The sequence below is a fragment of the Ips typographus genome, linkage group LG15 (assembly GCF_016097725.1).
Source record: "Ips typographus isolate SLU linkage group LG15, UJ_Ityp_2.0, whole genome shotgun sequence".
NCBI lineage: Eukaryota > Metazoa > Arthropoda > Insecta > Coleoptera > Curculionidae > Ips > Ips typographus.
The window spans coordinates 5,795,867-5,817,756 of record NC_138436.1 but is presented as its reverse complement, the minus strand read 5'-3'; the positions used below and the strand labels follow the sequence as shown (position 1 = coordinate 5,817,756).

The 21,890-nt window shown below is 35.1% G+C and overlaps 1 protein-coding gene and 1 pseudogene across 1 annotated transcript; one reads left to right on the top strand and one right to left on the bottom strand.

The window, feature by feature from the left end:
- LOC145738117 (striatin-interacting protein 1-like) overlaps positions 1–21,890 on the bottom strand; it is a 132,899-nt pseudogene that overhangs the window by 95,361 nt on the left and 15,648 nt on the right.
- Positions 18,470–19,057, top strand: LOC145738488 (uncharacterized). Its single transcript, XM_081993335.1, has 2 exons — positions 18,470–18,781; positions 18,927–19,057. Exons 1-2 carry the CDS (start codon positions 18,507–18,509, stop codon positions 18,988–18,990), a joined length of 339 nt encoding a protein of 112 aa, XP_081849461.1. The 5' UTR covers positions 18,470–18,506; the 3' UTR covers positions 18,991–19,057.

Sequence of the window (21,890 nt, the reverse complement as noted above, 5' to 3'; positions counted from 1 at the left end):
TTAACATTTACCGAAGAAGTATTTTATTCCCCATTATTGCGTAATTAATAATCCAAGTGTTCCTACAAAATTAAGGGCGGTGCTTGATGTTAGCATGAAAACATCTTTGTGTTTTTTACTTAACGATGTGGTTTTAAAAAGCTACACAGTTTTGACTTGTGATATGAAAAAGATGTTTTTGCAAGTTAGAGTAAACCCAGATCACCATCATCATGTTATGTTTTGTTGTGATTCCAAATTTTTCAAAGTTAAACCGAGGTTTTTGCTTTATCTTTAAATGTCGGAGAACAACCAAACAAATTCGGCCGACAATGCGAACAAATTGGGACACGAAGACGACACTAACACAAAACGGGGTGACAAGAAATCCGTTTTTAACTTTTCTTTTCTGCGAGACATGAGAAAAAACGTTTAAGGTAGGTCGTGTAAGCAGCTCTCGTCAAAAGGGGCAAAAATTTGGCGCAACATGTCGAAAATAAACAAGGAACCGTATCGGCACATGGCTCAAAGAGTCGCGCCCATCGTACGTCGACGAAGAAGATCGAAATTGCGACGTCGCCGCATATCGAGTAACCAAAACTTACGAAAAAGTCGCACTCGATTGTTGTCTTCCGAACCCAAATATTTTTTATTTCTGTTTTTGTAACCCGTATAAAAAGTTCAAAGAGAAAACAGATGATCAAAATCCGGACGTCGCACACTGGTAGGTTTTTTAAAATCAGTGGCATAAAGAAATACTTGGAGTTTTATATACAGTGCGTTTTTTTTAACGCGCAACATAGGATTTCACGTGTTAAATTTTTAAGCGCATGTTAGACCATGTTATTTTGGGACTACAAGTGTAAAACTTGACAAGTGTGTCTTTAGTACCCTAAAGCTTAAGTACAACCACCAACTCGGTCTAAAAAGTGCTTACAAACTAGCAAAAAGTCATCTTCTTTCGAAAAGATTTATACTCCCTGTATGTATGGTAGGTGTTGTTTTTGATACTGACAGGGCAGATAGCAGGTAAACATACATACAGGGAATATGGAAAGATAAAATATATTCCAAAAAATATGACTTTTTGCTAATTTGTAAACACTTTTTAGACCGAATTGGTGGTCTTACTTAAGCTTCATGGTACTGAAGACACATCTTCCAAGTTTTATACCTGTAGTTCCAAAATAACATGGTCCAACATAAGCTTAAAAGTTTAACACGTAAAATCCTATGTTGCGCGTTAAAAAAAACTCACTGTATTTGGCTAAATATCATTCAAATGTCAAACAATGCTTTCAAAGAACAATTTGGGTATGATAGAATGTCACATTCTTTTATTATTGTTTGACAGTGATCCGTCAAACTCAAATACATTATTTTTTTCCAGTAAGTTTTTTTGGATACTTTACGAAGGTTTTGTTGTTATAATTGTAAAATGTAGTTCCAAATTAACAGATACATTCAGTTATTATTGGTACAAGTAAGAGGAACAATATTATTAATTTGACAGTCCATAAATTATTTTTCTAGTTTAATTAGCTCTGGTGTTTCGTAAATGAACTGTAATTTTAAAAGACGACAAAAACGAAGCGATGACGTTCTTACATTTTGTCAAATTACTTAATTATTTTTATTGGTTTCTGTTCGACATACCAGGTGTCCAAGAGCACCCTGGACATACGAGATTAACCCTCCGTTAGTCTGTTGCCATTTTTTTCGAGTTTGGTCTGGTAGGGTCTAATGAACCCCACAAAATAAAATCGGATCAACAATATTTTAACGCAATTTTTTGTCTAACTTTGTAAAATACATTTTAAAAACAAGTTTTTATTGCAAATTGTATTTATTCAAAAATATAGAACAAAAATATCATACTCTATACAAACAGAAGAAGAACAACAAAATGCTTGAAAAATCATAATGTGACTAAGTAAAAAAGTATCCAACAGAAAAAGTATTGTTATACGTAACTAAGTGCCTAACTACTTATTTTAGTCAGATTCAGAAGTCAAGCCGATACGAATACAATTTTTGCAAAACATAGCTGAGTGCGGGGCACATATGGGTTTTTCACGTTTTTGACAAGAGTATTGCGACTTGCGGTCAGTTTTACGCGTGCTCACGTAGCATCGCCGCTTTTTAGGTGCTGGTCCTTCAGTAGTATCTGGTCGGGGTCTGATAACTACCGATTTTCGTAATGATGGTGACGTTCTAAGAGTAACTTGCCTTGATGAATTCACGTCTTGGAATTTTATAGTTATTTCTGCCGTTTCGAAAGACTACGTCCGAATTTATGCTCGCAGTATTCGAAATGGTAAAAAAAATAGTGAGAGGCCATCTACGACTATTTCTGGACACATCATAGGTAGCAGAAAGCTGATCTACAGTATCAACACCTCTTTTGGTGACATTGTAGAACGTTATTATTTCCGGTTTTTCTTGCTGTCCCCTGTTTTTGTCCATAGAATCGAAAACAGAATCACAGCTTTATTTTTTTTTCCAACATAAGACACTACGGATAAATCTTTTTGAAATCCAAACATACTAGATGGCACTTTTCTGTTTTTTGTCAAAATAAATTGCGGAGGCAGGGAATTGCTTATTTTTTCTCACAGTTCCCACAGCGGTTAGACGATGGTCAGTAAGAAGTTTATTGATTAGGCTGTAGCTGGTAAACCAGTTGTCAAATGTTACGTTACGCCCGGTTTTAGATACTGGCTGAATCAAACGGATTACTATGTCCTCGCTTTTATTACTTTGTTGGAAAGGGTCGTTAGGCTGAAGCATGGAAGTTTATGTCGGTCGTCTGTCGGTCGGTCGTCCGACATAAACTTCCATGCTGGTTTTACTTTCAAACTCTCCAGTACTTTTTTTTCAAAAGCTTTTTTTTATGCCGAAAAACATAAATACAAAGTAAAGGATACCGACCATCAGGAACTCTCTGCATTATTTGCTCTCTTGTATCTGGCAAGCTTTTACCGCTCCGGTCGACAAAATCTGGACGATCTTTGGTCGACAGAAGACACAGGAGTAATGATTTTTCGGAAGACTATGGCTCTCTACAGGTTTAGGTTTATATTGGCCTGCCTCCGATTCGATGACAGCGAAAAACACAATTGGACAGATTGGCGCCTATTAGATCAATTTTTAATCAGTTTGTCTCTCACTCAAAAGACGTTTATTTTCCAGGAGATTATTTGACTATCGACGAAAGATTGCCGTCATTTCGTGGGAGGTGCTCATTCCGTCAATATATTCCAAACAAACCATCCAAAGATGGCCTAAAAATGTTTTGCATTAGTGGATGCAAAATGTCGCTGTCGTCTGTCGGTCGGTCGTCCGACATAAACTTCCATGCTGACAGTATAAAAACATTTTGCATCCACTAATGCAAAACATTTTTAGGCCATCTTTGGAAGGTTTGTTTGGAATATATTGACGGAATGAGCACCTCCCCCGAAATGACGGCAATCTTTCGTCGATAGTCAAATAATCTCCTGGAAAATAAACGTCTTTTGAGTGACCGGAGACATGTTAGCAACGATTCTCGGCAACGAAATCGGCAGTTCGTTTTTCCACCAGTGGTCGCGCGTATTCATTTTACACTTTCTACCGTTTGTTCTCCCGTCTAGCATGCTCTTGGTATAACCACTGTAGAAATATAAAATACAATTAAATAATTAAAAATTTATTATAGTAATTATTAAGTAATTATTGTGCGTCATTCTAGGATTAAGTCAAAGATAAGTTAATAAACTTGTTTTTTTTAAGGGTTGAACATCGACCGTTGCTGGGGGTTTTTTTCACTAAATCGACTAAGGGTAGATATAGGAATAATATCCTGTCAAAAACTCAGAAAAGCCGGGTACTTTAAGGGAGTGAGCTTTAATCAAATGGGAAATGGTAAGAAAAATAAACCAAGTATTTTGTTTAAACATTTTTTAAGGGTTGAACATCGACCGTTGCTGGGGGTTTTTTTCACTAAATCGACTAAGGGTAGATATAGGAATAATATCCTGTCAAAACTCAGAAAGGCCGGGTAGTTTAAGGGAGTGAGGGTTAATTAAATGCGAGGTGGTGGAAAAAGTAGAAACATTTTACAATTTAAATTGTTTTTAAGAGTTGAACATCGACCGTTGTTGGGGTTTTTTTTCACTAAATCGACTAAGGGTAGATATAGGAATAATATCCTGTCAAAAACTCAGAAAGGCCGGGTACTTTAAGGGAGTGAGGGTTAATTAAATGGGAAATGGTAAGAAAAATAAACCAAGTATTTTGTTTAAACATTTTTTAAGGGTTGAACATCGACCGTTGCTGGGGGTTTTTTAAACTAAATCGACTAAGGGTAGATATAGGAATAATATCCTGTCAAAAACTCAGAAAGGCCGGGTACTTTAAGGGAGTGAGGGTTAATCAAATGGGAAATGGTAAGAAAAATAAACCAAGTATTTTGTTTAAACATTTTTTAAGGGTTGAATATGGACCGTTGCTGGTGGTTTTTTTCACTAAATCGACTAAGGGTAGATATAGGAATAATATCCTGTCAAAAACTCAGAAAGGCCGGGTACTTTAAGGGAGTGAGGGTTAATTAAATGCGAGGTGGTGGAAAAAGTAGAAACATTTTACAATTTAAATTGTTTTTAAGAGTTGAACATCGACCGTTGTTGGGGTTTTTTTTCACTAAATCGACTAAGGGTAGATATAGGAATAATATCCTGTCAAAAACTCAGAAAGGCCGGGTACTTTAAGGGAGTGAGGGTTAATTAAATGGGAAATGGTAAGAAAAATAAACCAAGTATTTTGTTTAAACATTTTTTAAGGGTTGAACATCGACCGTTGCTGGGGGTTTTTAACACTAAATCGACTAAGGGTAGATATAGGAATAATATCCTGTCAAAAACTCAGAAAGGCCGGGTACTTTAAGGGAGTGAGGGTTAATCAAATGGGAAATGGTAAGAAAAATAAACCAAGTATTTTGTTTAAACATTTTTTAAGGGTTGAATATGGACCGTTGCTGGTGGTTTTTTTCACTAAATCGACTAAGGGTAGATATAGGAATAATATCCTACCAAAAACTCAGAAAAGCCGGGTACTTTAAGGGAGTGAGGGTTAATTAAATGCGAGGTGGTGGAAAAAGTAGAAACATTGTACAATTTAAATAGTTTTTAAGGGTTGAACATCGACCGTTGTTGGGTTTTTTTTTCACTAAATCGACTAAGGGTAGATATAGGAATAATATCCTGTCAAAAACTCAGAAAGGCCGGGTACTTTAAGGGAGTGAGGGTTAATTAAATGAAAAATGGTAAGAAAAATAAACCAAGTATTTTGTTTAAACATTTTTTAAGGGTTGAACATCTACCGTTGCTGGGGTTTTTTACACTAAATCGACTAAGGGTAGATATAGGAATAATATCCTGTCAAAAACTCAGAAAAGCCGGGTACTTTAAGGGAGTGAGGGTTAATCAAATGGGAAATGGTAAGAAAAATAAACCAAGTATTTTGTTTAAACATTTTTTAAGGGTTGAATATGGACCGTTGCTGGTGGTTTTTTTCACTAAATCGACTAAGGGTAGATATAGGAATAATATCCTACCAAAAACTCAGAAAAGCCGGGTACTTTAAGGGAGTGAGGGTTAATTAAATGCGAGGTGGTGGAAAAAGTAGAAACATTTTACAATTTAAATTGTTTTTAAGGGTTGAACATCGCCCGTTGTTGGGGGCTTTTTTCACTAAATCGACTAAGGGTAGATATAGGAATAATATCCTGTCAAAAACTCAGAAAGGCCGGTTATTTTAGGGGAGTGAGGGTGAGTCAAATGGGAAATGGTAAGAAAAATAAACCAAGTATTTTGTTTAAACATTTTTTAAGGGTTGAACATCGACCGTTGCTGGGGTTTTTTTTCACTAAATCGACTAAGGGTAGATATAGGAATAATATCCTGTCAAAAACTCAGAAACGCCGGGTTCTTTAAGGGAGTGAGGGTTAATTAAATGCGAGGTGGTGGAAAAAGTAGAAACATTTTACAATTTAAATTGTTTTTAAGGGTTGAACATCGACCGTGGCTGGGGGTTTTTTTCACTAAATCGACTAAGGGTAGATATAGGAATAATATCCTGTCAAAAACTCAGAAAGGCCGGGTACTTTAAGGGAGTGAGCTTTAATCAAATGGGAAATGGTAAGAAAAATAAACCAAGTATTTTGTTTAAACATTTTTTAAGGGTTGAAAATGGACCGTTGCTGGGGGTTTTTTTCACTAAATCGACTAAGGGTAGATATAGGAATATTATCCTGTCAAAAACTCAGAAAGGGAGGGTACGTTAAGGGAGTGAGGGTTAATTAAATGCGAGGTGGTGGAAAAAGTAGAAACATTTTACAATTTAAATTGTTTTTAAGGGTTGAACATCGCCCGTTGTTGGGGGCTTTTTTCACTAAATCGACTAAGGGTAGATATAGGAATAATATCCTGTCAAAAACTCAGAAAGGCCGGTTATTTTAGGGGAGTGAGGGTGAGTCAAATGGGAAATGGTAAGAAAAATAAACCAAGTATTTTGTTTAAACATTTTTTAAGGGTTGAACATCGACCGTTGCTGGGTTTTTTTTTCACTAAATCGACTAAGGGTAGATATAGGAATAATATCCTGTCAAAAACTCAGAAACGCCGGGTTCTTTAAGGGAGTGAGGGTTAATTAATTGCGAGGTGGTGGAAAAAGTAGAAACATTTTACAATTTAAATTGTTTTTAAGGGTTGAACATCGACCGTGGCTGGGGGTTTTTTTCACTAAATCGACTAAGGGGAGTGAGGGTGAGTCAAATGGGAAATGGTAAGAAAAATAAACCAAGTATTTTGTTTAAACATTTTTTAAGGGTTGAAAATGGACCGTTGCTGGGGGTTTTTTTCACTAAATCGACTAAGGGTAGATATAGGAATATTATCCTGTCAAAAACTCAGAAAGGGAGGGTACGTTAAGGGAGTGAGGGTTAATTAAATGCGAGGTGGTGGAAAAAGTAGAAACATTTTACAATTTAAATTGTTTTTAAGGGTTGAACATCGACCGTGGCTGGGGGTTTTTTTCACTAAATCGACTAAGGGTAGATATAGGAATAATATCCTGTCAAAAACTCAGAAAGGCCGGGTACTTTAAGGGAGTGAGCTTTAATCAAATGGGAAATGGTAAGAAAAATAAACCAAGTATTTTGTTTAAACATTTTTTAAGGGTTGAAAATGGACCGTTGCTGGGGGTTTTTTTCACTAAATCGACTAAGGGTAGATATAGGAATATTATCCTGTCAAAAACTCAGAAAGGGAGGGTACGTTAAGGGAGTGAGGGTTAATTAAATGCGAGGTGGTGGAAAAAGTAGAAACATTTTACAATTTAAATTGTTTTTAAGGGTTGAACATCGCCCGTTGTTGGGGGCTTTTTTCACTAAATCGACTAAGGGTAGATATAGGAATAATATCCTGTCAAAAACTCAGAAAGGCCGGTTATTTTAGGGGAGTGAGGGTGAGTCAAATGGGAAATGGTAAGAAAAATAAACCAAGTATTTTGTTTAAACATTTTTTAAGGGTTGAACATCGACCGTTGCTGGGTTTTTTTTTCACTAAATCGACTAAGGGTAGATATAGGAATAATATCCTGTCAAAAACTCAGAAACGCCGGGTTCTTTAAGGGAGTGAGGGTTAATTAAATGCGAGGTGGTGGAAAAAGTAGAAACATTTTACAATTTAAATTGTTTTTAAGGGTTGAACATCGACCGTGGCTGGGGGTTTTTTTCACTAAATCGACTAAGGGGAGTGAGGGTGAGTCAAATGGGAAATGGTAAGAAAAATAAACCAAGTATTTTGTTTAAACATTTTTTAAGGGTTGAAAATGGACCGTTGCTGGGGGTTTTTTTCACTAAATCGACTAAGGGTAGATATAGGAATATTATCCTGTCAAAAACTCAGAAAGGGAGGGTACGTTAAGGGAGTGAGGGTTAATTAAATGCGAGGTGGTGGAAAAAGTAGAAACATTTTACAATTTAAATTGTTTTTAAGGGTTGAACATCGACCGTTGCTGGGGTTTTTTTTCACTAAATCGACTAAGGGTAGATATAGGAATAATATCCTGTCAAAAACTCAGAAAGGCCGGTTATTTTAGGGGAGTGAGGGTGAGTCAAATGGGAAATGGTAAGAAAAATAAACCAAGTATTTTGTTTAAACATTTTTTAAGGGTTGAACATCGCCCGTTGCTGGGGGTTTTTTCACTAAATCGACTTAGCAGTTCATTCAGACATTTTCAGTAATTGTAGGTTATGGTTGTTGACTTATTTGCCATATCAATCATTATTGTATTTGTAATACCACTTATAAGGGTAACTAGATCCTAGACTAGATTAATTTTGTTAACTATGACAACACTGCAGACATTTCGTATTTCAAGAAAATTTTACTTCTTTATATCAAAGGAGCGCCGACAATGATTATGGAACGCCGCGTGCCGGTGGCCGACGCACTTCTTTTTATGGAGTGTAGGATTAAGATAATAAATTAGGCCAGTCAGCTTTTGTCTTCGCCTATTTTCATATTTTTTAACGGTCGTTTTATCATGTAAATATAATCTCTTCAAAGAAAAAAATACAGTCATGTAATTCTCTTTTGCCTTGGTGTTGGTAATTCTAATTTCTTGGATATTTTACAAAGCTTTTACTTTGCTTGGAAAATCGTTATTTTTGCAACCAACTTTATAAAATTTGCTAGTTACTTTGGCACGGTTAAATACTTCACAGTTCATTCGCTTCTTGTACGTTGTTGTGCTAAGTGGGAATTGCCTACTCGTTTCCCAAGTGTCCCAAGCGAGTTTTTTCCAAATTGTTCATCTAAGAAAACTGTTTCTTATTCGCAATGTAAGTATGTTTGAGTAGTAATAAATTACAGTATAGCATAAGGAAAGTTGAAAATATCACAAATTTGTAACTTATATCGGGTGTCCAGGAGAACACGGGGACATAACAGATACATTGAAAATAGTTTTTTTCTTGTGTCTGTACAGTTGAGTAATTATTGTAAAACTTTTTAAATTGAAGTCGTAGAGCGTCTATAAAACTATTAAACTGAACTGGTCATGTTGAGGGTTGTGATCATAATTTTGATTTTTTATTAATTTTGGATTTTGTATGTACTTTCTACAAACTAATTGTAGTTTTATCATTCTTGAAAATGTATTAAAAAGCTAAATAGACTGAAAACAATCAAGATGCCTGTTTCTTGTCGACGGTAAAACTGCAAGATTGAAATTTAAACTAAAAGTTTTTAGTTTTCCAACTAAATCATCCTTACAGAGGAATAAAAATAACCATATTAACCTCTCTTGCTTTTTCTGGACACCCGGTATGTGGTTTTACACAAAACTCAAGATAGATCGTTCTTATAGTGGGATGTTATTTTTTTTACAAAGTAACGAATTGTAAGCATTTTAATTTTTTAGGAATAGGATCAAGGAAGTCGAATTTCGACATTTTTGGGTTGCGTTCAATAGAGGAGAAATAAGTCCAGCGGCTGTACTTTCAGAAGTCTAGAGGGATTTATTTTCTTTTCACCCCGGGTATGCTCTGGTACACTGCGTGTCTGCCGACTTAAAAATGTCCAAGAGCATTGCACGAAAAATTAGGTAATTTTTGTGTTTGTTATCTCTTATTTTTATAGATACATTATTGCAGTTTTAACAACAGTTTAGTACATTTTCGTGTAATTTAAGGATGTGACCACCAATTTTTATTTTTTTTTGGTTTTTACTACAGGGTGAAATTGAAAAACTGTACTTTTTTATAGACATCCTCTGTATCTTACGTATAATAAGAATATACCAAGTGTCCAAGAGCACCCTGGACATAGGAGATTAACATGGGAAAACGGTTTTGATTTTTTTGCGCCTGTACGGTTGATTTGATAGAAAAATCGTATTAATGAAAGTTGTAGTACCAATCACGGACTAGTTTTCTGTATTTTTTTCAGTTCTCTAACTTGAGCCCTTTCGTCGTAAAACACGAACAAAAATGAGAAAATTTAAACTTTTGGCCTGCACTGTATAGGCGGTTGTCGGGCAACGGGTAAACAGGTCATTGTTGCTGGTACGGTTGCTCGACAACCGCTTATACAGTGCAGGTAAAAAGTTTAAATTTTCTCATTTTTGTTCGTGTTTTACGACAAAAGGGTTCAAGTTAGAGATCTGAAAAAAATACAGAAAACTAGTCCCTGATAGGTACTACAACTTTCATTAATACGATTTTTCAATCAAATCAGCCGTACAGTCGCAAAAAAATCAAAACCGTTTTCCCTTGTTAATCTCCTATGTCCAGGGTGCTCTTGGACACCTGGTATAAGAAATTTAGAAAAAAACAACCGTTTTTTGTTTACTTTTAACGCGAAGACCAATTAGCATTAGCATTAGCATTATAATTATTGATGAGATTAGGCCATGATGTTAAAACTTTTTTTTTTCATAATTCTCATTGTAATCAGTAAGCTAAAAGGCAAACATTTTACTTGAATAAAACTTGAAGTATTTTTTTATAACAAAAAAGGTGCGCACTACACACTATACGTTTTCTGTATATGCTCACTAACAGTAACAGCTTGTTTGTGGTAGTATTGAGCGCTTTTTTTGGTTTGAGTAAAAGGATAAAATGAGAAGAAATAAAGGATAAAAGAAAGGATACAGAGACAATATGAAAGGTGGGTTTATAAAATCAATAAAATAAAATAATTGTTGAAAGTTCCTGTTTGCTATGTCGTTGCGTTGCGTTTATAAAAAAAATACATAATATATAAATAAAAGATAAAATAAGATAAGCTTGCGAAATTTTAACTTCCTTTTTTGTTTTTTTTTTGTTAACCTTAAACACTAATTTTGATTGGTTCTGTTTTGAATAAATTAAAATTTTAAATCGGGAAGTCCTTCTGTGGTTTAAAGCAATTTATTTGCTGGACTTTTTAATGATATAGTACCGTGAATAAGTACCTGAATGTTTTATGTTTTATTTTATATTTTTAGGTCAAAATTTGGGGTTGGTGGTTTCACCCATTAGCCTCAGCAGGGCAAAGTGGGCTATGCATTTCTGCAGTTTTCCAAGGGTTTCAAAATAATTAATTTGATCACAAAGCCCAAATATTTCCACAAACCTAAATATCTGTACTTATGGAGGGCATTGGTAGATTTACGGCAGTTGTGCATCTCACGAAATTAAAAAAAAAATTGTTATGTCAAAAATAGCGTGTGGTTTAGATAATAGCTATTTATGTAACCAGTTACGAAAAGATCGATTTTGTGTAACGAATGAATGTTTGTAGGGCGAGCGCAGCGAGGTCCTACAATTTGAATGAGTTACACAATAAGACATTTTCGAAACGTGTTGCATACATAATTTTTTCTAATTTTGACCAAAAAGCGGTAAAAACCATCTTTTAAAGTGATTTAACACAAATATTCACTTTCATAGCACCTTGTATAAACAGTGACAACGACATGTTATGATGGATGTCGCCCATATGTTTCTACGGAAATGCATAAAAACAGGGAGTGATGAAATGAACTTTTCATAACTAGTAACATAAAGTATCACTTTATGTAACTACTTACATAAAGTAAAACGTTTTGTCACTCTAATCAGTTTTGAAAAGTGTCACTTTATATGCCAAAATTAGAAAAAAAAATTATAAAATTGTGAGATGCATGATTGCTTTCATTTTCTACCAGTGCCCTATGGAAATTATAATTTGTAAATTTTAGTTTTATTTGTATAAAGGAATAAACCAAATTCATTTATAAATATGGAGATCTCGATAACAGTAAGAGACATAGGGTTGGTTAATTTGAGGCAAAGCTGCCTTTTTTGATATTGCAATGCTAAATTTTAAACCGGAATAATATTGGACTCCAAATTTTGCAATTTCTTCGCAACATATATACATATTACTGGTTTCAAGATTCAAGATTCAATTTACACATGAACTTGTTTCACACTATAATGTATTAATTATTTTTGTTTTTTGGGCTTCGCGTCAATGGTTATCTATTGTTTTATTTTTACAACCATTCACTGCAACAATAGTGGAAACATTTATGTCAATTTAATTGACAAAAATTCTTTCTCAGAATTCAAAATTACTAAGTATCAGGTTGTTTATTTATTATAAGTTATTGTTTGCTGTGTTCTGCTGTTTTTTATTTTTCAGATTTCTTGAAGTTTTTCAGGTTCAAGACCTAACCTAAGTCAGTGGTCTTGTGTTGGGACGACTAGGTTAATGTTATTTTCTACTTAGTTAAAAATAGTGCGAAATTCTATTTTCCCAACAAACCTTTTTGATGCGGTGAGCCGCAAATATACGTGGATCCGAAAACTCTTCGTTTTCGAGATATAGAGAGTCAAACACTCTAAAAAATACAAAACTATAAACATCTGCAAAACCGTTTCATCAATTTAACGCAAACTTTGTGGGTAGTGAAGGTTGTTTATTTTCAATAATTTTATATATTTTTTAAATACATTTATTTGTTTTATTCTATTTATTCTTGATTTATTAATACATGTATTTCTGAGACACCCTGTATTTTTATATTTCATTAGGAAAATAAGTGTGTTTGTGTCATTTCATACAAATTTTTATTGAACAAATAGTTTTATAAAATGATGAGTCAATAGACCCCCTTTATGTGCCTGATTTTATGTATAATTGTAACTGGATTATATACATTTAAAAATAAAACAAATACCTACGATGTTTTCAATTTGTCAATGACGTTGAGAATTACTTTATTTTACTAGTACTATTAGATCTACTAGTTTTTATTAGGTTAGGTTAGGTATTATTGTAACTCCTATTGGGTGTTTCAACCACGGAGTATAGCACTCATAACAAAAATAATTGTAAAGTAGGCGTCGTGACATAAGATGACAATGTAATAGAAAAGTTTGACCCTTACACTTTGACTCTTGCCATATACGCCCCACAAAAAAGACGCCAACAGTGACAATTATACCTTCACTATAACACATGCAGGTATTAAAAACAAATAAAAAAAAACTAATTATGATCTAAACGAAATACTCGTAAATCGTAATATCTAATCTACAAAATTGTACAGGGTTAACTTGCGTATTTCCAAATATCAAAAATGTAAATGCTAGAAAATCGCTCTTATATTCGCTAACAAAACCAATTCAACCACTTTGTCAGATATATTCAGAGCAACTAAACTAAGCCTAAAAACGTTAAAACAAAAGCATACCCACAAGACGTGAGGAAAAGAAATAAATAATACGATATGACTCTTATTCTTTCTAGACAATTTTTATATAGGCTTTGCCAATTTTTCGGCGGTTTCCAATGACTTCGGCTTCTTATACGTCGGCTTACATCAGAGAACACCGTCGTGGCGGTGTCTGGATCTAATGTAAACAGACATCACGCATAAAAATAGAAAACGCTGAGCCTTGCAACAAGCTCCTGGTCAAAGAAGGCAATGTTGCCAATACGAACGTACTTAACCACCAACTGAATTATCTTTCAAAAATGTTTTTTTTACGATACATCCATAAGAAAATAAGAGTCGGGCTTTCCAAGGTCTTCCAAGAATGTGATAGCTACATGTATCCTACTTAGAGAAAAATCCTTACTATTTTCATCACCGCTCATTTAATTCACCTTACGTCCCTTAAAAGGGTCGGTCTTAAAAGTCGGCCTTTCAAAAGTCTCTCCAGAATGTAATAGAAACATTACTAAGATTAACTAAAAGAAGTCCTTTTAGTGAAAAAAAACCCCAGCAACGGTCGATTTTCAACCCTTAAAAAATGTTTAAACAAAATACTTGGTTTATTTTTCTCACCATTTCCCATTTAATTAACCCTCACTCCCTTAAAGTACCCGGCCTTTCTGAGTTTTTGGTAGGATATTATTCCTATATCTACCCTTAGTCGATTTAGTAAAAAAAAACCCCAGCAACGGTCGATGTTCAACCCTTAAAAACAATTTAAATTGTAAAATGTATCTACTTTTTCCACCACCTCGCATTTAATTAACCCTCACTCCCTTAAAGTACCCGGCCTTTCTGAGTTTTTGACAGGATATTATTCCTATATCTACCCTTAGTGGATTTAGTGAAAAAACCCCCAGCAACGGTCGATTTTCAACCCTTAAAAAATGTTTAAACAAAATACTTGGTTTATTTTTCTTACCATTTCCCATTTAATTAACCCTCACTCCCTTAAAGTACCGGCCTTTCTGAGTTTTTGACAGGATAATATTCCTATATCTACCCTTAGCCGATTTAGTGAAAAAAACCCCCAGCAACGGTCCATTTTCAACCCTTAAAAAATGTTTAAACAAAAGACTTGGTTTATTTTTCTTACCATTTCCCATTTGACTAACCCTCACTCACTTAAAGTACCCGGCCTTTCTGAGTTTTTGACAGGATAATATTCCTATATCTACCCTTAGTCAATTTAGTGAAAAAAACCCCCAGCAACGGTCCATTTTCAACCCTTAAAAAATGTTTAAACAAAATACTTGGTTTATTTTTCTTACCATTTCCCATTTGATTAACCCTCACTTCCTTAAAGTACCCGGCCTTTCTGAGTTTTTGACAGGATATTATTCCTATATCTACCCTTAGTCGATTTAGTGAAAAAAACCCCCAGCAACGGTCGATGTTCAACCCTTAAAAAAAAAACAGTTTATTAACTTATCTTTGCATCTTTGACTTAATCCTAGAATGATGCACAATAATTACTTAATAATTACTATAATAAATTTTTAATTATTTAATTGTACTTTATATTTCTACAGTAGATATAGCAAGAGCAGGCTAGAGGGGAGAACAAACGGTAGAAAGCGTAAAGTGAATACGCGCGACCACTGGTGGAAAAACGAACTGCCGATTTCGTTGCCGCGAATCGTTGCTAACATGTCTCCGGTTTTTGAGTGAGAGACAAACTGATTAAAAATTGATCTAATAGGCGCCAATCTGTCCAATTGTGTTTTTCGCTGTCATCGAATCGGAGGCAGGCCAATATAAACCTAAACCTGTAGAGAGCCATAGTCTTCCGAAAAATCATTACTCCTGTGTCTTCTGTCGACCAAAGATCGTCCAGATTCTGTCGACCAAAGATCGTCCAGATTTTGTCGACCGGAGCGGTAAAAGCTTGCCAGATACAAGAGAGCAAATAATGCAGAGAGTTCCTGATGGTCGGTATCCTTTACTTTGTATTTATGTTTTTCGGCATAAAAAAAAGCTTTTGAAAAAAAAGTACTGGAGAGTTTGAAAGTAAAACCAGTATGGTTTTTTATTTTTTATGACAAAATTGATTTCACTAGAAAAAATACTAAACTGCTCGTCAAAAAGAATGGGACAACAAAATTTTTGCTCTTTTTTGAGCGGCTGCTTCTTCAAATTGATTTACTTGATTCTAATAATTTTTTTGAGGATTAAAAGGTATTTTCTTCCTCTTTCTTTTGACCTAAATGATCTTTTTAAAAGGTGCCACGGATCCGAGTATACAGGGTGTTACTGAGGTGTAGTCAAAAAATGAAAAATTTGGTCTAACGCCATTTCTCGCAAAAAAATTTTTTACGTTTTACAATAGCCTTAATCGAGTCTTGCGGTCAATATCTCTAAACGTTTTCGCCAGTTCGGAGATTAAAGGCCGTTTACAAAATTTATTGCAAAATTTTTAAAATGTGGTTACTTTTGATTCTCTTGTTTAAAATTAAACAATTTCTTTAGATCTTTTGTGGAAGAAGAGCGGGATTAGCAAGTTTACACTTAAAACTACCCAATTTAAGTAAAAAACATACACTGCGAGATACAGGGTGACGCCGAAGAAAATCATATGTTTTATCATAAATCTTAGCATGTTCAGTCATTTTAATGGAAAATAATGATATTGGATAGAGAAGCACACTATTTGTTTAGTAATCCAATTCATATCTCTAGACGTTTTCGCCAGTTTGGCGATTAAGGGTCGTTTACGATATTTATTGATTTTTTTTAAATGTGGTTATTTTTAATTCCCTTGTTTTAAATTTAACAATTTATTTCTTTAGATCTTTTTCGGATGAAATACGAGATTAGAAAAATTACACTTAAAACTACCCAATTTAAGTAAAAACTTATAAACTGCATTCATACAGAGTGAACCAAAAAAAAATCAAAATAAAATCTTATGTGCATGCATTTGTGGACGTGTGTTGAGTACCATAGCAACACGCTATTGTCAATAGTGAAAATTTATTTCGACGCTTTGAATTTTTGGCATCGAATGACATTATTGATGTCATGATGGGGAATTGATGAATGGAGTAAGTGTATGTTCACAGATGAATGTCGGTTCAATTTGTATGAATCTGAAGGGCAATTATTGGTATGGAGAGAAAGAAATGAACAATATATGGAAGAATGCATGGATGCTAGGGTTGCTTTTGGGGGAGGTGGAATTACAGTTTGCGGTGGGATTATGAGGAATGGAAGAACAGATTTAGTCATTTTGATTGAGGATAGTATGAATGCACAGAGGTACAGGGATATGTGTATACGTGATATCGTTGTTCCCTTTTCTCGAAACTTTGGGAACGGTTTTATCTTAATTGACGACAATGCTCGTCCACATCGAGCCAGAATCGTACAAGAAATTTTGAGAGAGAACAACATCGAACAAATGGAGTGGCCTGCAAGGTCACCGGATATGAACGTAATAGAGCACGTATGGAGTAGAATGAAAGTGAGAATAAATGGCTCAGAGCATGAATTTCAAAATTTGAATGAGTTGGCAGAAATGGTGAGGGTTGAATGGGAGGCAATTTTCCAAAATTTTATTGCAAAGTTGGTGGATAGCATGCCAAGAGTTGTGGAGTTGCAACAAACTGCTGGGGGACCGACAAGGTATTAAGAACAAATGGGTTTGTAGCCCGCAAAGTCATCGGATATGAATGCTGTGGACTTGGTTTTTTTTTTAAATTAAAAACCATTATTTTCGATTAAATTTACCGAATAAAGATACATGTTTTATTTGTATGGTAAAACATTTGATTTTTTAACCCACTCTGTTTTTAAAGGTTCGCGGTTTATAAATGTTCACCTATAATGGGTGAATTGAAATGTAATTTTGCTAGTCTTGTTTTAAATTCAATAATTTCGAATTTAAAACAAGAGAATTAAAAAGAACCATTTTTTTAATATCGTAAACGCCCCTTAATCGCCAAACTGGCGAAAACGTCTAGAGATATGAATTGGATTACTAAACAAATAGTGTGCTTCTCTATCCAATATCATTATTTTCCATTAAAATGACTGAACATGCTAAGATTTATGATAAAACACATGATTTTCTTTTCAAATTTTTTTTTGGGTCACCCTGTATCTCGCAGTGTATGTTTTTTACTTAAATTGGGTAGTTTTAAGTGTAAACTTGCTTTGACTACACCTCAGTCACACCCTGTATACTCGGATCCGTGGCACCTTTCAAAAAGATCATTTAGGTCAAAAGAAAGATTAAGAAAATACCTTTTAATCCTCAAAAAAGTTATTAGAAACAAGTAAATCATTTTGAAGAAGCAGCCGCTCAAAAAAGAGCAAAAATTTTGCTGTCCCATTCTTTTTGACGAGCAGTTTAGTTGAAAGTAGACTCATATTTATTAAAATAGATGCTAGACCTAGTGCAAATGTCGTTATTAGTTAATTTCTCGACATTTTCGACATAATAACATGGTATACACGGTTTTTACGTCTTTTACGTCCAAAAATTTTCAGACTAAACTATTTTCCACAAATGTTTGACTGAAAAAAAATAGGATGATTATGTGATATCAGGTATGTTTATATTTAAAATATTATGTAATAAGAATGAGCCATTTTGAGTGTGACAGTTTAAGTGAAAAATATCACAGTTTAAGCTCAGAAAAATGGACATTAGATAATTATTTTTAAGCAGCTGATTGGGTATGAATGTCATTATTGAGTTTACCAAGCTCTAAAATGAATGAACCTAACGAGAATAAGTACGTGACAATCTATGACATGTAATTAGGGTGGTTAAATTAGTACAGTTTGTTCATATAAAATGTTTTCCATCTTTGTCAAAAACTTGGTATGCAATGATTTTCTCTATTTACTGTATAATTTTTTTATATGGATCATTTTAAAACTTTTATACTCGTCAAGAAACGCAGATGATTCAGCTAATAACAGAGTGGAAAGTAAACAATTTAAAATATATGTACAGTGTGTTAGTTTTACATTTGTGAACACTTTTTGACTACACATTTAATAACAAAAAAAAGAATACAGAGTGCGGAATAACACACAGTCTTCTCCACTATAAATTCTGGGAGGGAGGTAGGTGTCAAGAAAGAGGAATTATTGATTAATAAAATAAAAATCAAAAATTGAGAGTTCCGCAATCCACAAGACAAGGCACGCCGTGACCCGCAAAGCAAGAATCCGCATTCAACAAGCTGACACCTGACAGGTGTAAAAACACTGGAGTGGCTAGCATGGTGGACAGAATGACGGCTGACAAAAGACAGATGATGATTACAGTAGGAAGGGGAGAGGGGAGTTTAGTGTGGTGTGATGAAGAAGGAAAATTAGGAATATTAAAACGAGTTAAAAGAATGGAAAATGATAATTTAAAAGGTCAAGGACTTGAAAAATGCTGTAGCAACGTGGTTAAGCTGGTCATTGAGGCAGGGGTGCTCTCCATCCTCTATTGCTCTGCCAATCTCCAACACCTCCAGCAGATTCATAAGGTTGCCCTTATCACAAAAATGTAAGGATTTAAAGCCCTCTTCGGTAGTGAAGATATGGTTGTTGAAGTGAAGGTGGCGGGAAAAATTAAATCTCATGTTGGTGGCGTCCAAAGTAGGTTTTTTTATGGAACTTATCAAACTCTCTAAGGTGTTCATGGATTCTAGTGGAGAATTTCCTACCAGTCTGGCCAACGTAACGGGAATTGCAGTTTGGGGTACAGCAAGTTAACTGATACACTCCGGATCTGTTAAGAAGAGGGGTGGGGTCTTTAGAGTTGCAAAGGAATCGACCGGAGGTGTGAGAAACTTTGAAACAGATGTTGATATTATGTAGGCTAAAGAGATTTTTCAATTGAAGGGAAATGCCACCAAGAAAACGGATAGAATAGAATTTTGAGGTTATTTTGTCCTCTTGTTTAATTAGATTTTTGTTAATAAATTTTTTAAAATGGTTGAAATAAGTTTTATTGATTATGGAGGGGGGAAATTTGTTGTTGATGGCCACAGTTCTAATCCAGGATAGTTCATTATTGAAATTGGATTGAGACATTGGGATGTTGTACAGGCGGGTGAAGAAGCAGTTGAGGGCGGCCATTTTTTGGTTAAAGGGATGGTTGGAATCAAAAGGAATAATGGAATCAGTGCTGGTGGGTTTATGGTAAATGGACAAGTCAATGTGGTTGTCAAGTTTAGTGCAAAGTATGTCAAGGAAGGGGAGGGAATTATCGGACTCTAGTTCCATGGTGAAGGTTATAGACTCGTGTAGGGTGTTGATGAATGTAAAAAGTCGTCCAAATCACTAGCGGTGCCGTCGAAGATGCAAAAAATGTCATCCACGTAGCGTTTAAAAAAGAGGACTTTGTGAATTGAATGGTAAGACTCCAATGAATCTTCAATTTTAGCCATAAAGACCTCAGCCAGAAGTGGCGAAAGGCAAGAACCCATTGCCAAACCTTTGATCTGGGAATAGTAATTACCACCAAATTGGAAAAAGTTCTGGTCAAGTACTAAGGAAACCAAAGATAACAAGTCCTCAACTTGAAAAGGATCAATGGTTTCGGAACTGGAGAGTAGCTCTTGGACAAAGGTATTACAATCGGAAGGTGGGATACTAGGAAATAAGTTACAAACGTCGAACGAAACCATAACAGCAGATTGAGGAATAACAATATCCTTGAGTTCTGAGCACAATTCAACTGAGTTTTTAATTGAGTATGTACTTTTAAATTTAGTGATCTGTAGTATGGTGTCATTCAACCAAGAGGAGAGGTGGTGACAGGGAGAACCACAAAAGGAAACAACGGGTCTAACTGGGATATTAGGTTTATGGATTTTTGGGAGGCCGTAAAGTTTGGGAACAGAAGGATTAAGTGGCGTTAATCTGTACTTGTTAAAACTTAGCGGTGTTAGAGATTTAGCGGTTTTGTTTAAGGTTGATTTGAATTTCGTAACAAACTTGTCCAAAGGTGAAGTGTGTAGGGGTGTGAAAGAGTCAGAGTCCAGAAAGGTCAAGACCTTGTCAACGTACTGGGCTCTGTTTAGAACTACCACGCAGTTACCTTTATCTGCCTTAGTGACAATAAGGTCGTTGTCCTTGACCTTTTTTCGTAAAGTTGACAAGGCCTTGCCCTCACTCATTGGTCTAGAGTTGTTGGAAGACATGTGATGATGATGGAAGTTGTTTAACTGGACAGCACAAGCAGAACGGACTGCACCCTGTGATGGTTCAGGGACAGCTCTGGAGATGACATTTTCTACATGTGCAGAAAGAGTATGTAAGTCTGTAATTCTTGGTTGAAAAGTAAAATTAAATTTTAAGCCACGGTTCAGGATATTTAAGTCGTCATGAGAAAGAGTACAATTTGAAAGATTGAGAGTACGAGGGTGAAAAGAGAAATTCGATCTTGGTGTCTTTTTGACACCGAAAATGCCCACAAAAACATCGTTGGAAAATTCCACTGAATCTGGAGATGTTTCAGGGAGTGTAGGTGTGGGAGGTAAAATGGGTTGTGAAGGAGAAATATCAGGATTGTGGGAGGGAGTGAAAGCAGGGGAATTGTGTGAAGGTGTAGGCAAAGGACGTAACTGAGATAGCTTGGAGCGTAAAGACTCAAACTCTCTGTCCCCCATGTCAGCCACAAAATCAAGGAGGGCATGGTGCAAAGTGTCAAATTCAACGGGGTGTAATGAGGCGGTAAGTTTAAAATAGATACACTTAAGTTTAAGGTCGGTGTTACTTAGCTTAAAATACAACTTCTTCAGTTCCTCCTTAATTCAGATTCTTGTGGCGTGGGAGATGGCTTTCCTGGAGGAAGAAGAATCCGTGTTGCAACGAAGGGAAATGTATCTGGGTTTGAGGTTCCTCCTTAAGCATTCGCAGTTGAACCAAATGTCCAGCTGAGTGAGCTTCCTCGTGAGCAAGCTCTTTTTGAACTCTCGGACCAAAAATGCTCGACCAGCAGTTTGTAGTTTGAAGTAGAAGTCCATTGTCTCGCAGTGGAGGTGTAAGAATACAGGGTGCGGAATAACACACAGTCTTCTCCACTATAAATTTATTAACCCACCAGTTAATGGGGGCGCGCTCGACTAGTTTCGGGCATAGACATGCCCATCATCAGGAGCTAAAAGAATTAAAACGCTCTAACAAAGGTGAACTCAAAAATGTGGACAATGGCGAATGACATTGTTCAGTCATTTTAATGGAAAATAATGATATTGGATAGAGAAGCACACTATTTGTTTAGTAATCCAATTCATATCTCTAGACGTTTTCGCCAGTTTGGCGATTAAGGGTCGTTTACGATATTTATTGATTTTTTTTTTAAATGTGGTTATTTTTAATTCCCTTGTTTTAAATTTAACAATTTATTTCTTTAGATCTTTTTCGGATGACATACGAGATTAGAAAAATTACACTTAAAACTACCCAATTTAAGTAAAAACTTATAAACTGCATTCATACAGAGTGAACCAAAAAAAAATCAAAATAAAATCTTATGTCCATGCATTTGTATACGTGTGTTGAGTACCATAGAAACACGCTATTGTCAATAGTGACAATTTATTTCAACGCTTTGAATTTTTGGCATCGAATGACATTATTGATGTCATGATGGGGAATTGATGAAT